Source organism: Chrysochloris asiatica, unplaced genomic scaffold (assembly GCF_000296735.1).
Source record: "Chrysochloris asiatica unplaced genomic scaffold, ChrAsi1.0 scaffold00254, whole genome shotgun sequence".
Classification (NCBI taxonomy): domain Eukaryota; kingdom Metazoa; phylum Chordata; class Mammalia; order Afrosoricida; family Chrysochloridae; genus Chrysochloris; species Chrysochloris asiatica.
Genome location: NW_006408772.1, coordinates 4,098,045 through 4,114,715, shown reverse-complemented (window position 1 = coordinate 4,114,715; position 16,671 = coordinate 4,098,045). Strand labels below are relative to the sequence as shown.

The following is a 16,671-nucleotide window of genomic DNA, read 5'->3' as shown; positions in this document are numbered from 1 at the left end:
GCCCGAATATCCTAGCACTTCCAGGCTATTGCCTAGCTTCCCCTTGCCAGCCTGAGATCTCAGGTCATTTTACTAAGGCTATTATGTGGGAGAAAAATTAAGCTTTCTGTTCATGTAAAAAATTATGGGATGTAAAGTGATATAAAACAAAGATGTCAGTTTGAGGACTAAAGTGTGCCTGGCCCCAGTCATGATATTTTCAATCACTTAGTAAGCATGTGAAAGTTGGACCAGGAATAAGGACGACTGGAGAAGAATCGATGTATCTGAATTATGGTGTTGGCAAGGAATATTGAAAGTACTATTGACTGCCAGAAGAACAACTGTATCTGTCTTGAAAAAGTAGAACCAGAATGCTCCTTAAAAGCCAGATGGTGTGACTTCATCTCTCATTATTTGGGCATATTTTCTGGAGGGAATTGTTCCTGGAGAAGTTCATCATGCTTGGTAAAGTGGAGGGTCAGCAAAGACGAGTAAGGCCCTCAACAAGTTGGAACGATACAGTAACAGTAACAACGGATCCAACATAACTATAATGGCATGCATGGCACAGAACTGCTCAGTGTTTTATTTGGTTATGTCTGGGGTTGCTCTGAGTTGGAACTGACTTGCTGGCACTTACCACCACCACCATCAACAATTTACAGCTTCAGAAATCACATACAGGATCACTGTAAGTTGAAGCTGACTTTAATGGTGGTAGGTTTGGTTTTTGGTTTAGGTCATTATTCACCCCTTCAATCAACCTTATATATTGCCTCCTTCTAACTTTTAAAGCAATCTACCATATAATTTTTCTGATTCAAAAGTTCACCTCTAAAGTTTTATAATTTTATAATTTTACTCTAAACTCGCTAGGACTAGTAAATCTAGTCAAAGTAAAGGGAAACACAGTCATCAATATTTAACAAGAGAAAAAAGGCAAAACCATCATCCTGAATCTCTTATATTATCCAAGAGTCTAATGAAAGGCAGGGTTAAGAATAAATACAGGGCAATGTAAAGAAACAATTTGTGGAGAATAGGAGAGTAAAAAATTATAGGGAGGAAGATCACTGTAAAATAACATTAGATTGAACCATATGAAGTTGCTGTTTGTCAAAAAAGTTTGACTATGGTAATTTCAGATGGTTCAATGAATAATTAGTAATGTATAGTGTTTTCATATTGTAAACATTAATAATATAATAATAAGGGTGAAGGGATGAGAAGGAAGTCAAGACAAAAGCTATTTTTTTTTTAAAGTCCTTGTTTTACTCACCCCTGGTTCAGTGTGCTATAGAATGCTGATAAGAACCTTGCAAGTATTTCATAAGGAATTCTAATCTTCATATGTCCAATTAGAAGAAGGAAGAATTGATTATTTCATATATTTACCTTCAAGATGGGAGCCATAAAGACTGACAAACCAGTCAGAATAAACACAAGGGTTCCAGTGACTCTTTGTTCCCTGAAACAAAGTCAAAAGATTATCATTCTACCTCTTGTTTTCATAAGCATGCTTTTGTTGTTTCACCTTCTAAAGACTACATATTGACCAAATCAGTGTTTAGTTAAAATGTCAAAGGTGTTGATATAGTGTAATAAAACCTCAAGGACAGCATGCAACTAAACTTAACTATATATAGAACGTTTTAAAATTTTAAATATGTGATATGTTGTTGTTGTTGTTATGTGCTGTGGAATCAGTATGTGATATAAATTATTGAAAAGAAAGGCAAATTATCCTGCTAATTTATTTCCTCTTTTTAGAAGAAAGGAAGAACTATCACTTGCTCTTAGTCTGTCAGTTACTATTTTCTTTGAAGTTTTTCATTTTTAAACAACCTGTTCTGTTGTGTAACTACCACTTCCTTTCACGGGAAACAAATATTACATTGTCTTATGTGCTGTGAACAAACAGTTCAGGGAAATTTCAGGAGTACAATAAATCCTATCATTCTAATTTCCGAATCTACAACAAGAAGAGTATTTTTTAGCAAATATGTTTCCCATCCAGCAACCCCCTCCTCCAACCCCTAGAAAAGAATTACCTACTGTTGTGTCGCGAGAAACTATGTCTCCGTTGTGTGAACTATCCACCCCAAACCACTTATGAGCAGGGTTTGCTGCAAAAGTACTCAAAAGAGTATAAAGATTTGGTACCACTGCCCTTCATGACTACTCAAATTTAACAGTGAGAGGGCAGGGTGTCAAAGTTTCTTTGTGCTTATGGGGACAGAAAATGAACTAAAAAATTAGTGCTTTCCCATCATAGAATCTTAAAAACTGCAAGCAGACTTAAGAGTTTTATGGAATCTCAGATTTGGCCTCTCATAGTATCTTGATACAGTAATTGCCGTAACACCCAAAACCTGCATGTTGCAGAAAATAAGCAACCTCCTTGTAATTTTATATTGCTTCATTTGCTCTTTAATTAATCTAAGGAAATTGAAATACTGTAAGTAAATGGAACTGAAAACTCATTGAAGACTATCTTTCTGATAAAATTTAATCCTTCCTAGAACAGAGTGTGTAGGAATAAATTAATCATGGCCAGCTCATTCTCTTCCAAATATGCCCATGACCTCATAATTAACACATATGTTTGCAAAATGTGTTTGTAGAGCCATTTTCCTCTGACTTAACATACCTTACTCCTAAAAACTTTGGTTGTTCTCCAGGTGCCGAAGTCTCGGTCTCCATCTTCAAACTGTCGATGTGAGCAATAGAGATGACGGTCGCAGCCACATACCATGGAAGAGCCATGAACGAGCACACCACCATGAGGATGGCCACCCAAAAGAGGTCCAGGTGATACCCAGCTCCCTTCTGTAGAGAGAGACAAGCAAACCATGTAGAGAACACGCCCAGATTTCCATCCAGTAATGTTTCCAGATGAGAACTGAAATGACCAAAAGAAACCAGCAATATTTCTGGTACAATATTTACTTTGTCTGATAAAAATATTGACCAGAATATAAGCGCTTTAAGGGCAGGAACTTTATATTCCTCATTTCGATCTCCTCATCCCAGCTCCCACTCTGCCAATGACACACAGAGCTGCCGCATGCCACCTCCTTTACTATACAGCTTTGAACAATCGTTAAACTTCACTTATTTCTGTTTTGCTAATTAGCCTCTTTACATCCAGTTTTGGAATCTGAATGATGAAGACATGTGCCTATCTTGAAAAGCTTGGGGATGGCACAATAAAGTAATAGAGGTAAACAATTTTATGGAAATTTTAATGGAAGTTGTTGTTCGATTTCTTGTTTTTAATATGGTTTCGGAAGCACGGCTAATGGGTTTGAACTAGGGCACAATAAATGGTGGCGGTAACAATCATGGTATTCATAGTTATTAATGTAAGTACAGTAAGCATTTTAAATGCAGACACCATACTTCTCTACTTGACAATGTTTAACAATATACTATTCACTCAGATGGTATTCAGCACACGGATGCTGAAAATCTAAAAGTAATATTGACAAGGTATCCAGAATGCCATTTCTCACCCTTCTCAGTATATGAAAATAATTGCTTAACAATCTATCAAACATTATTATTAAGTTGATCAACACACCCTTAATCAGAATATACTGATCTCAAATGTTGCTCAGTGGTCATAATAACATTTACTGACTGGAAGAGCAGACATTGTAACAAAAGGTCTAGTTCCTTTACTCACTAAATAAATATTGTTAAACAAGTCCACAATATTATTCTATGGTTAAATTTCGCTACTTTATTTATGAAGAAAGCAAATGCTTAATACCCCTATGGAGTCTGTGAAAATAGAGCAGTCCATTTTCACAGCATGGAAGAAACGTTAAGAAGAGCAGGAGTATGACCAATGCAAGGGAATGGAGAGATTGGCTTTAAAAACCGAAACCCAGTGACTGTTATCATTCAGATCCTGTTACTGTTAGAACACTGCTCTCCTCTCACTGAAATGTCAGGATTTCACCCCTGGCTTGCACACATGGGTCTAATCATGTTCTCAGAGAACTCATTACAGGGAGGGATAGATGACACTTCAGGCGTGGCTGAGAATGAAATCCACTTGGAAGATTCATTTATGTGCATTCATAAAGCCAGCTCATTTCAGGAAAGCATAATGATTAGAATTGAAAGTAGGGGACCAGTAGGGAAAGAGGGACAAAGGAAGGGATGAACTGAAATAAATTTCTTCAAAGTAACAAATAAGGTGAATATCATGATATACCTGATGCCTCAACTTGGCTGAGCCAAGATTCTCAGTGGTCTAGCAGTTAAGATGTATTTATCACCTCCATGATGAGATCTAACGTGGTGCAATTAACCCCAGGATGTTATCTGAAGTGATGAGCTGATGATCTGAAGTGATAAGTGATGATCTGATGTAATTATACTACGTGTCGTATATGCTCATTGCATTCAGTGAGGTTGAATAAAATGAGAGAGAAGTGAGCATAGAGAAAGAGACCTACAATCATCAAGAAAGAAGAGCCAGGTATGAAATGTGTCCTTTGGTGAAGCTCCAAGACTCACAGGAAGATTGATACCAAGACACATGGAGATCTCCATGGAATAAGGTCTCTTTTCCCCAGAGTAAAGGCTTTGAATTTTACGTCTAGCCCCATAAATAAGGACAGAATATATTTCTATTTGTTAAAGCATTCAACCTGTGTTATTTCTGTTAGAGCTTGTTGTCATTGTTAAGTGCCATCTAGTTGGTTCCAATCCATAGCAACCCAGTATAGGGTTTCCAAGGAGTGGTTTGTGAGCTTGAACCACCAACCTTGCCATTCAAACAGACTGCAGTCCAGTCATGAACTCACAGCACCATAAGACATTCAGTTATTCATTCTTTCAACAAATAATGACTGTCAGCTAGATAAAAGGCACAGTTGTACATGCTGGTGAAAAAATGAAAACATCAAATATTCCTTGATTTTGTGATATTCTGTGAACATCCACATCTGTGAATGAAACAGACAAAACATCTCTGCCTTCATGGAGTCTCTCCATTGAATCTTGGGAAATACTAATAGCTAACTTAAATAAGTGAAGGCTCAGTAAAACCTATGAAAGACAGAACCTATGTAAGGTGGAACACTGTCAGAGAAGGAAACCTCAAAATATTTTCCACTAAAAGAGCAAAAGAAAGTGCTGAGACTAGACCATGTCAACGGCAGAAATCTTGTGTGGGCCAGCAGAGTAAGGTAGTTCCATCAAGTTCTCATTCTCATAGGTTTTGCTACGGTGGTGGTTATGTGCCGTGGAGTCGGTTCCAACTCATAGCGACCCTGTACAGGGTTTCCGAGGTTGTAAATCTTTACGGGAGCAGAACGCCTCATTTTTCTCCTGAGGAATAGCTGGTAGTTTCCAACGGCTGACCTAGTGGTTCACAGCTTGATTCGTTACCACTACGCTACCAGAGCTCCTTGCTACATGATATCTTAAATAGTACTTGTTGTTGTTGTTGTTAAATACCACGGAGTTGATTCCGACCCATAGTGACCCTGTATAGGGTTTCTAAGAAGCAGCTGGTGAGCTTGAACCACTGACCTGGCAGTTCAAATGGCTTTGCAGTCTGTCTCCTTAACCCACAGTGTCACACCAGGACTCCTAAATAGTACTTAAAAGTACTAAAATCTATTACAACTTGGCTTTCACAGCAAGCCCAATGGAAACCCATTGTTGTTATTGTTTGGTGCCTTGGAGCCAGCTCTGCACAACAGAACAACAGGATGAAGCAGTGCCCAGTCCTGCCCCAGTCTCAGAACTGTGGTTACATTTGAGCTTGTTGCCGCTGTCACTCTGTCAATCTGTCTTGTTTGGGTCCTTCTCATTTCTGCAAAATCTCCATTTTGCCAAGTAAAATCTCCAGGAAGTGCTCACTCTTGGTAAAATGTCCAAATTATAAGAGAGCAAATCTCCCAATGTTTGCTTCTAAAGAGCATTCTCATTAGATTTGTCTTTCTGACAGTCCGTGGTACTTTTAATATCTTCTTCAACACCATAATTCAATTTCAGTGATTCTTCTACAGTCTTCCTTATTCATTGACAAATGAATATGAGACAATTGATAATACCAAGACTTGGTCCGGCAGACTTAATGCTCAAATTGTTATCTTTGTTCTTGAACATTTAAAAGAGGTCTTGTGCAGCAGATTTGCCTAATGCATTATCACATTTGGATTCTTGACTGCTTTCCGGAGTGTGGGGTTTTCATCCAAGCAAAATGAAGTCTTTGAGAACTTCAATCTTTTCTCCAATACATCTAAATTGTGATTTATTTTGTGGTACAGTTATGAGGAATTTTGTTTTCTTTGCATTGAGGTGCAATCCAGACTGAAGGCTCTAGTCTTTGATCTTCATCAGTATGCATTTTAAGTCCACTTTGCATCCAGTGGCAAGGTTATATCATCTGCATATCACAAGATGGTAATAGATCTGCCTCCAATCCTGATGCCACATATTTCTCCATGTAATCCATCTTTCTGATTATTTGCTCAGCATACAGATTGACTAAGTATGCTGAAAGGATACAACTCTGGAGCACACCTTTCTTGATTTTTAAATCATTCAGTATCCCCTTGTTCTAGTCTAACAACTGCTTCTTGGTTAATGTACAGGTTCTGCATGAGCACAATTAAGTATTCTGGAATACCCATTTGTCACAATGTTATCCATAATATGGCAGCATAGTGGTTACGAATTGGGCTGTGAACTGCAATGTCAGCAGTTTGAACCTACCAGCTGCTCCATGGGAGAAAGATGAGGCTTTCTGCTCCCGTAAAGATTTACAGTCTTGGAAACCCTATTCAGGGTCGCTATGGGTTGGAACCTACTCAACAGCAATTAACAACAACAACAACAATATAGTCAAAAGCCTCTGCATAGTCAATAGAGCACAAGTAAATATCATTCTAGTGTTCTCTGTTTTCAGCCAAGATTCATCGGACATAAACAATTATATCTCTAGTTCCATGTCCTCTTATGACTTATGCTTGAATTTCTAGTAGTGCAACTGTTTTTGAAAAGTCTTCAGCCAAATTTTACCTGCATGTAATATTAATGATATTGTTCAATGATTTCTGCATTCCTTTGAGTCACCTCTCTCGAATGGACACAAATATGGATCCTTCCAGTCAGCTGGGCAGGTGGCTGTCTTCCAAATTTCTTGGAATAGATGAGTGAGCACCTCCAGTGCTGTACCAGTTGGTTGAAAGTTTTCAATTTGTATTTAATAAATTCCTGGATCCTTGTTTTTCACCAGTGCCTTCTTCCATAAGTACCATTGGTTCTTGAATATATGCTAACTCTTGAAATGGTTAATCAATGACCATTTCTTTTTGGTACAGTGACTCTGTAGAGTCCTTCCATCTTCTTTCGATGCTTTCTGCATCATTCAATATTTTCCTATAAAATCCTTCAACATGGAAAATTGAGATTTGAATTTTCTTCAATTCTTTCAGCTTGAGAAATGCTGAGCATATTCTCTCCCCTTTTGGTTTTGTAACTTCAGATTTTACACATTAAATTATAATACTGGACTTTGCCCTCTATATATGCCCTTTGAACATCTTCTGTTCAGCTGTTTTATTTTCTCATCTCTTTCATTCAACTGAAGGGCAAGTTTTATGGTCTTTTCTGACATATTTTCTTTCTTTCCTGTATTTTTAATGACCTTTCGTTTTCCTCCTGTATGATGGTCCTGATGTTATCTCCCAACTCTTCTGATTTTTAGTCATTAATGCTTATTACATTAAATCTGTTCTTGAGATGGTCTATAAGTTTAGGTGGGGTCTAGTCAAGGTCATATTTTGGCTCCTGTGGTGTTGTTTTAGTATTAATGAGCTTCAGTCTGAATTTGCACATACGCAATTGGAGTACCACAGTCTGCCCCGGGTCTTGTTTTGGCTGCTGACGTTGACTTCCCACATGTGTGGTTCAGATAATTCCTGTGTATTTCATCTGGTGACGTCCAGGTGTACTGTCTCATTTTTTATGTTGTTTAAAAAAAAGATACTGACAAAGAATAAGATTTTGGTCTTGCAAAATTCTATCATGTGATCTCTAGCATTATTTCTATCTCCAAGACCAAGTTTTCCAATTCCCGATCCTTCCTCTTTGTTTCCAAGTTTCACATTCCAATCACCAGAAATTATCACTGTATCTTGACTACATTTTTATCAATTTTAGACTTAAGAGGTTTGTAGAATTCTTCAATTTCATCATCACTAGATTTAGTGGTTGGTGCAAATTTGAATAATAGTGGTATTAGCTGGTATGAACCTATCACAGACAGCATTGTCTTTCAAGATAGGTTTTGAAATGTTTTTATAATTATTAAGGTGCTGCTATTCCTTTTCAAGTTAATGTTCACAGAATATTAAACCATATAATTTCTGAATTCAAAATGATCAATATCAGTCCATTTCAGCTCACTAATACCTAAGATGAGTCCTAGTGTGGTGCTGAGGGTTAATGCGGCAGACTGTAGAGCCATTTGAACTGAAAGGCCAGTGGTTCAAGCTCACCAGTTGCTCCTCAGAAACCCTATGCAGGGTCACTATGGGTTGGAATTGACTCGACGGCACTTAACAGTAACAACAATAGCTAAGATAGGAGTCCTGGTGTGGCACTGTAGGATCAACACTGGATCACAAGGTCATTTTGAACTAAACGGTTGGCAGTTCAAATTTACCAGCCTCTCCTCAGAAACCCTATGCAGGGTCACTATGAGTCTGAACCAACTTGACCAACTTGGCAACATTTAACAAAAACAACAATGTCTAGACATGAATCATTATGTGTTCCATTTCATTTTTGACAACTTCCAATTTTCCTAGATTCAAGCTTTGTTCATTCCATGTTCTGATTTATAATGGATGTTTGCACTTGTTTCTTCTTATTTGAGTTGTGCACCATCAGCTTTGCTTCATTCTCATCACTCTGGTCCATTCTACTTTGAGGAGGAAGCTCTTACCCAGTCATATTTTGAGTCTTACATGCTGAGGGGCTCATCTTCTAGCACTAGAACTGACAATGTTTTGCTACTGTTCATAATGTTTTCATCTTCCAGCACTATATCTTATAATGTTTTCTTGCTAATCATTGTTTTTAGTAGTCTGTCTTAACCTGGACGCTCTGCTGAAACCTGCTGGCATTTACAATGCCGGCGGCAGACCTGTTTGGAGGCTGTTGCAGTCAATAATCTACCCAAGACACTTTGGTGGTTTGAATCAGAGTTGTTTGAACCAGAATCATAGTAGTGAAGACGACAAAAAATGGTTGTCATGTGCATGTGTCATTCCTGCTGTGGCACTGTGGGTTAAAAAGCTGGACTGCAAGGTTGATTTGAACTGAAAGATTGGCAGTTGAAACTCACCAACCAAGCCTCAGAAACCATATACAGGGTCGCTATGAGTTGGAACCAACTCACAGACACTTAACAACAACAAAAATTATAACTGAAGCTTTAAAGTCCTAGTGTGGGGCTGCAAGTTAATGCAGTGTACTCCAAGGTCAGTTTAAACCGCAAGGTCAACAGTTCAAGCTCACCAGTCACTCCTTGGAAAGCTTATACAGGGTCACTATGAGTAGAAAGCAATTAGAAGGCTCTTAACAACAACAACAACAACAACTTAAGCTTGGAGTGCTAGTGTGGCATTGCAGGTTAATGAGCTGGACTAGAAGGTTAGTGTGAACCACAAGGTCAATGGTTCAAGCTCACCAGCCATTCCTCAGAAACCCTATACAGGGTTGTATGAGTTGGACTGACTCAGAGGCACTTAACAACAACAACGATGACAACATAAGCATTAAAAGCTCAGTGCAAACTTCTCTGCCTCTGAGGCCTTCCTGTATCACATGGGCTAGGTCATGCCCTCTCTTACAGATTCTTAAAAATCACCATCTGTTTCACAGCACCAGATATAGTTGCAATACCACATTCTGTGTGATTAATTAATGACTCTTCTTTCTGGACTAGGAGTTCCATTGAGCACAGGGATGATGTGTGTTTTTATTCACCACTCACACCCTAGATCTTGCACAGTGCCAATAAGAATGGACACTCTAGATAAATGTTTAGTAGACAAAAGAACAAATGTTCATTCGTTCATTCAATGATGCTATTTTGCTAGGCCCTAGAAATGAAATGACAGGTATAGACATAGTCCTTATCCTGAAATAGCTGCAGATCTAAACAAACCAACAGGCATTCACACTATGAATACAGCTGAACTCAGGATGTCATAGGAATAATGAGGATACTCAATTCATTCTTAAAGCCACAGAAGGTTTACATAAAAAAACAGTATTTAAGCTGAGTTCTAAAAATGTGAACCATAGCTACCTAGAAGATGAATATAGTGATGTTGGGTGAAAAGTTATTCAAGATAGCTGCCATTATGAAAAGATTATATACAGTTGGTGCATGGGATGAGATAAGATGTTGGGAATAAGGCTACAGAAGAACTTCATGGCTTTTATACTAAAGGCTTTGTAATATCTGATAGAAGAACTATAGGAAACCATTGAAGGGTTTTAGGCAGGCATGTGATACAATCAGATTTCTATATGGAAAGATAGATTGGCTGGTTTGTGGCGGTCGCATTGGTAGTAGTCCAATTTGTACACAGAAAGGACAGAGATGAACACACTGCAATAATCCAAACAGGAGACAACACAGTCCCAGCAGTGGGGAAAGATAATGAACAAATGTGAGGAAGTTTAAGGAGGCTGAGTCTGAACAGAAAAGCAATGTATTTGTTTTTCCAAATTTCACTGTGTAAGGTTTATACTCTGTCAATACCATGTGCTACATACAGTAAACATCCAAAACCCAACCCACTGCCATTTAGCTGAGTCTGAATCACAGAGGCCTATAGGACACAGTAGCACTGCTCCTTTGGGCTTCCAAGTCTGTACATTTTTTACAAAGTCAACATAGGAGGAGTCATATTTGTTAACAGAATGGCAAAAGCTATGCCCCACTTTTCATGGTGCCTCCACCAAAGCTATAATGATCCCAGAAATTGAAGGGTTATTTTAGAGAAGATGTCCCTGTAAAACAATGTATATCTATATATACGAAGACATATATGTCCCTTTTAAGCTGAAAATATACAAATGACTAGATTTGGATGAATATAAATAATATTCAAATGCTGGTTCTTTTTTTTTTTTTTTTTACAGAAATAATAAGAAACACAGAAAACAGCATTTGTCAAAAATAACGTGTGAAATTTAAAATTTATTCCTTGTCCTTTTTCTCAATTGCCACTGCCTTTTTCAGGCTTTCATAATGTCTTACCTGGAGTAGTTTCCTTCTTACTTCCCTCAATACATCTCCACACTTTTACCTTTCCCATTCATTCTTACTGCTGTCAGGATGAACGTTTAAAATGCAATTCTGGTCCTCAAATAGGAAATAGGAGAAGTCAGAGAAACCAAGAAGACTAAGGCAAATCAGGAAGCACCTACTTGACCATGTGAGACTCTGGTTATGGGAACGCCTGAAGATTTTCTGAGTCCTTTGTTGTTGTTGTTGTTATGTGCCGTGGAGTCGGTTCCGACTCAAAGCAACCCTGTGCAGGGTTTCCGAGGCTGTAAATCTTTATGGGAGCAGAAAACCTCATCTTTCTCCCACGGAACAGCTGGTAGTTTCGAACTGTTTACCTTCTGGTTCTCAGCCCAATTCGTAACCACTACGCTACCAGAGTCTGAGTCCTTTACCACGCGCTAAATGGGCCAAATTGTGTAGTGGCTATGAGCTGGGCTGCTAATTTCAAGGCCAGCAGTTTGAAACTACCAGCCATTCCACAGGACAAAGGTGAGACTTTCTTCTCCTGTAAAGATTGACAGCCTCGGAAACCTTACATAAGGTCACCATGAGTTGGAACTGACTCCACGGCACACAACCCCTACCAAAGGGGCCATGTCCATTCTGTGTCTTATGGTTTTATATAGTCCACTCTTCAAACTGGCATTCTGTTTCTAACTCCTTGTCATTTGTTTTAGTCTATCCTTTTCCTTCAAGGCCCAGCTCAAATCTCCCTTCACACCACCTCAGTATCCCTCAGTACTCAATGCAGGTCTTAGCACAGAAATCCTTATTTCCTGGGTGGGCCTTGCTTGCTCAAAACCCTCCAGTGACCTCTAGCTTCACTTAGAAAAAATCATAAACACTGTGCTACGATTTATGAGGTGTTACATTAGTGTTTTTTACTGGAAACATTTGTCAATGTCTGGAAACATTTTTGAGTCCTGGTGTGGTGATTTAGGATAAACACTGGACTGCTAACCATAAGGTGGGTGTCTTCAGACTCATCAGCTCCTTGGAAACCCTATGCAGGATCACTATGAGTCAGAACTTAACAAGAGACATTTTGGGTTATCACTACTTGGTGTGTAGGTGTTACTGATATCTAGTGGGTAGAGGCAAAGGATGTTGCTAAACATCTTACAATGTATAAGACAGACTCACTCAACAAACCCAGCCTAAAATGTCAACAATGCTGAGGTTGAGAAATCCATTCTATGGGATCTGGTCCTACCTCTTATTACCTCATCTTGAAGCACTATTCCCCTGTGTTCCAGCTACAGGGACCCTTAATACATGAAGAAAGGCCCATGGGACTTCACATTTACTCATATATGTTCTTGGAAAACTATTATTTAATAAGCATTTATTGAACACCTATTCTGTGCTAGGCTTTGTGCTGAATACAACCACATGTAAGACAGCCTACACCTGCCTTTAAAGCATTTACAGAATGAGTAAAGACATGAAAACAAATAATTTAATGTATGAGTCAGATACAAGGCATAAAGAAAAGCAAGGTCACTTCTAACTAGACTGCTGATAGGGAGAGAGGTTTAGTAGAAAAAATCCTCTAACTTCATTTATGGCTGGGAACATAGAACAATTTTTATCTTCACCATCTAACACAATTGTTTCATACCTAGCCAACCAGCTGTCATAGAGTTGATTCTGAATCACGGAGACCTATGAATGTTAGAGTAGAACTGCACACTCTAGGGTTTTCAGAGGTGATTTTGCTAAAGTAGATGGCCAGGCATTCTTCTAAGGTGCCTCTGGGTAGACTCAGACTACCAATCTTTTGGTTAGTAGTTGAATGCATTAACCATTTACACCACCAAGAGACTCTATAAATGCTCTGAATGTTAGGTGAAGACTTTAAAATCTAACGAACTCCGTCTTTATGAATATAAACCCAAAGACTGTTCTAATTTCTGTAACTGAAAATAATTTCAAGTACAAGGATAAGAAGTGAAACTTCCTTTTGACACTGTATATGTTTTGTCAATACAGAACAAAAATCATTTAGGAATAAATCCATAGTAATCCAAATCTATGAAACAAAAAGTCTACCCTCGCAGTCTGAAATTTACCTCTGGTACCAAGTGCAATGCACACACAGGCACAGATACAGAATAAGCATTCATCTGAGCAGTACACCATGAGCCAGACAATATGTTGGTTTATGGGGACACTGAGAACTATGACATAGTACCTCCCACTAAGGGGCTCACTAACAGATGGGAGGACTCAGAGTGTGCACAAATTATAATGAACTCTTAGTACAGAATCAAAAAGGTTGGAAAAAGATACCAAAAAGCTTAGAAGATGAAGTGTTTGGCTACTGTCTAGATGAAGTATTTAACTCCGGTCTACTGCCCACGAAACCTTCTTGTAATGATACCATCTCCATAGAGTTTCACCAATACAAGCATTCACAAGGAGAACTGAAAGTGGCTTTGCATATTTTGCAGCTATCTCTCATCTCATGTAGTATAACAACTCTGGTAATCAATGCTGGTGCGGCACCATAGGATCATGCACTAGACTGCAAGGTCAGTTTGAACTGCAAGGTCAGTGGTTTAGACTCACCAGCTGTTCCTTGGAAACCCTATATAGGATCTCTATGATTCAGAACCAACTCGAAGGCACTTAGTAACAATAACAATATAATAGAATTTTTTCAATTGTGTTTACTGTATCTACCTCATATTAATCATTCTGATTAGCCACATGAAAGATGAAAAGAGTATTAAAGCATTGTCCTTATGTTAAAAACATATTGACCCAGGAAAAGGTAATTATAGCAAATAAGTACTATGTAAGACATCATGTGACCAGTGCCACAGAATAGTACAAATATAGTAGTGAAAAGAAGAGCAATATAAATCACATTAGGAGTGAAAGCCACACTGATTTTTTTTTTTTCTCTGTAGGGTACTGAAGGATGGATGGGGAGGCTTTTGAAAGGTGATAACCATTGAAGAATGGGAGGAAAACTTTTTAGTTGAATTAAGTAGCAGAACAAGCTGCAGGACTGAAGATGAAACTAATAGTTCATTCAATTAGCAAATTGGTTAGTATGGGTAGAGAATCATGTAAAATTAAATTTAGGGTATGGTTAAGGAGCTCTGGTAGCGTAGTGGTTACGAATTGGGCTGTGAACCGCAACGTCAGCAGTTCGAAACCACCAGCCGCTCTGCGGGAGAAAGATGAGGCTTTCTGCTCCCGTAAAGATTTACAGCCTTGGAAACCCTGTTCAGGGTCGCTATGGGGTCGCTATGGGTCGGAATCGACTCAACAGCACTTAACAACAACAACGCAAAGAGGCTTAAATCTCAGGATAAGGAAATGGTTGTTCAATGGCAAAGCTTGATCCATGGTTTAGAAACAGAATACAGGCCTAAAAAATTCCATGCTTTAAAAAAATGCTTGCTTTTAGAGGGATGCAAGGAAATTGGTGTGGCACTGTAGGATAAGTGCAGGATTGCAAGGTTGATTTGAACCAAAAGGTCAGCAGTTCAAACTCACCAGTAGCTCCTCAGAAACCCTGTACTGGATCACTATGACTCAGAATCCACTTGAGGACACTTAACAATAACAAACCACGAACATGAAGTTCTGGTGTGGCACTATGAGATAAAGTAGTGGACCACAAAGTTGCTGGTTCAAACTCACCATCTGGTCCTTGGAAACCCTACACAGGGTCGCTATGAGTTGGAACTGACTCAAGGGTACTTAACAACAAACCATTAAAATGGAGTCCTGGTGTGGCACTGTAGGATAAAACAATGGACCATAAGGTCAGTTTGAACTGCAAGGTTGGTGGTTCAAATCCAGCAGCTGCTCCTCAGAAACCCTATACAGGGTTGCTATGAATTGGAACGACTTGATGACATTTATATAACAAACCATTAAAATAGACTAGACATTATGATAGTAAGAATAGAAAAAATAAATAAATAAAGACAAAACAAGGCAAGGATTTTGTAGTTATGCCAGAAAACTCACAAAACTTAAGAATTTTACCATAGAGGCTATAAATGAAAACTTGTTGCTACAATTATCTACAAGTTTCTACATATCCATTCTAAACTATCTCTCCCTTTCTTGTCCAATCAATAATACTCTAAAATCCCCTTTCCTTCTGTGAAGTGCTCCAGTTTGTGGTCAGGAACTCAGTCTCTTCCTGCCTCTGTCAGTGACTTAGAGAAAGCATGACCTCACTGAACCTGGTTTGCTTTTGAGAGCTCTGTGGGGTAATGTGGAACACATCTAACCAAAATGATGGCCTAAAAACCCAAGTGCCTTGGCATTCCTATATCAATACAGAGCTGTTCAGCAGAGTAGAAAGGTGAGGCCTCCCAACTGGACCACCACTCATCTGTCAGTTTGTTGTACAGTGGTGGCTTGTGAATTGCTGTGATTCTGGAAGTGATGCTAGCAGTATTTTAAATACCAGCAGGATCACCCATGGTGGACAGGATTCAGATGAGCTTCGAGACGAAGACAGACTGGGAAGAAAGAGTGATGAACCACTTCCAAATATTCAGTTACTGAAAACCTTATGAATAGCAGAGAAACACTGTCAGAAGTAGTGCCAGAAAATGAGCCCCTCAGGTTGGAAGGTACTCAAAATATGGATTGGCAAAGTGGCAGCATCAATGAGCTCAAACATGGAAACAATTGAAAGGTTGGTCCAGGATAGGGCAGTGTTTCATTCTGTTGTGCATAGGGTCACTCTGAGTCGGTACCGAATTGATGGCACCTAACTACAACAACATCCCAATTGGAATAGTCAGCCAATCAGAACCAATGGACATGGTGCCAAAGCAAATGCCACCACGAAACATACTGCATTTAATATCCTGATGCCTCCATCTCTCTCATTGTTACAGGTTTCCTTTTAGAATAAATTTCACAGCATTCATGGACCTTTATAATTTTAGAAAGAAACTACAATTTTCACATTCACTAGCTATCTTTTGGTAACAAACTATAAACAAAACAATTTCCAGATTGAAAAGTCTTTGATTCTTGATGAAATGTCCATTTGTATCTTGAGATTTGTGACAAAAAAACAGGTACTTATTCTGTAACTACCCTTAATCAAATAAATAAGCAATTCTAAACATAATGAAAAAGTTGTTTTTACACTTAGTTCTTATTTTGAGAGGTAAGTCCTGGTTTTTCTAACATTTTCTACAGGACATAGACAACGCCTGATGTAATGCTATAGGATAAACACTGGACTTCGAACCATAAGGTCAGAGGTTCAAACCCACTAGCTGTTCCTCAGAAATCCTGTGCAGGGTTGCTATGAGTTGGAACCGACTTGATAGCAATCAACAACAACAACATAGACAAAAAAA

At 38.6% G+C, this 16,671-nt stretch overlaps 1 protein-coding gene across 2 annotated transcripts in view; it reads right to left on the bottom strand.

Annotated features, from left to right (window-relative positions):
• Positions 1-16,671, bottom strand: part of LOC102828499 (electrogenic sodium bicarbonate cotransporter 1-like) — a 522,188-nt gene that overhangs the window by 30,473 nt on the left and 475,044 nt on the right. For both annotated transcript variants that reach the window (XM_006873779.1, XM_006873780.1), the window contains exons 18-19: positions 2,633-2,811; positions 1,378-1,450 (exon numbers count right to left, since the gene is read on the bottom strand). In XM_006873779.1, coding sequence (XP_006873841.1) covers positions 1,378-1,450; positions 2,633-2,811 — 252 coding nt within the window. The remainder of the gene's footprint in view (positions 1-1,377; positions 1,451-2,632; positions 2,812-16,671) is intronic.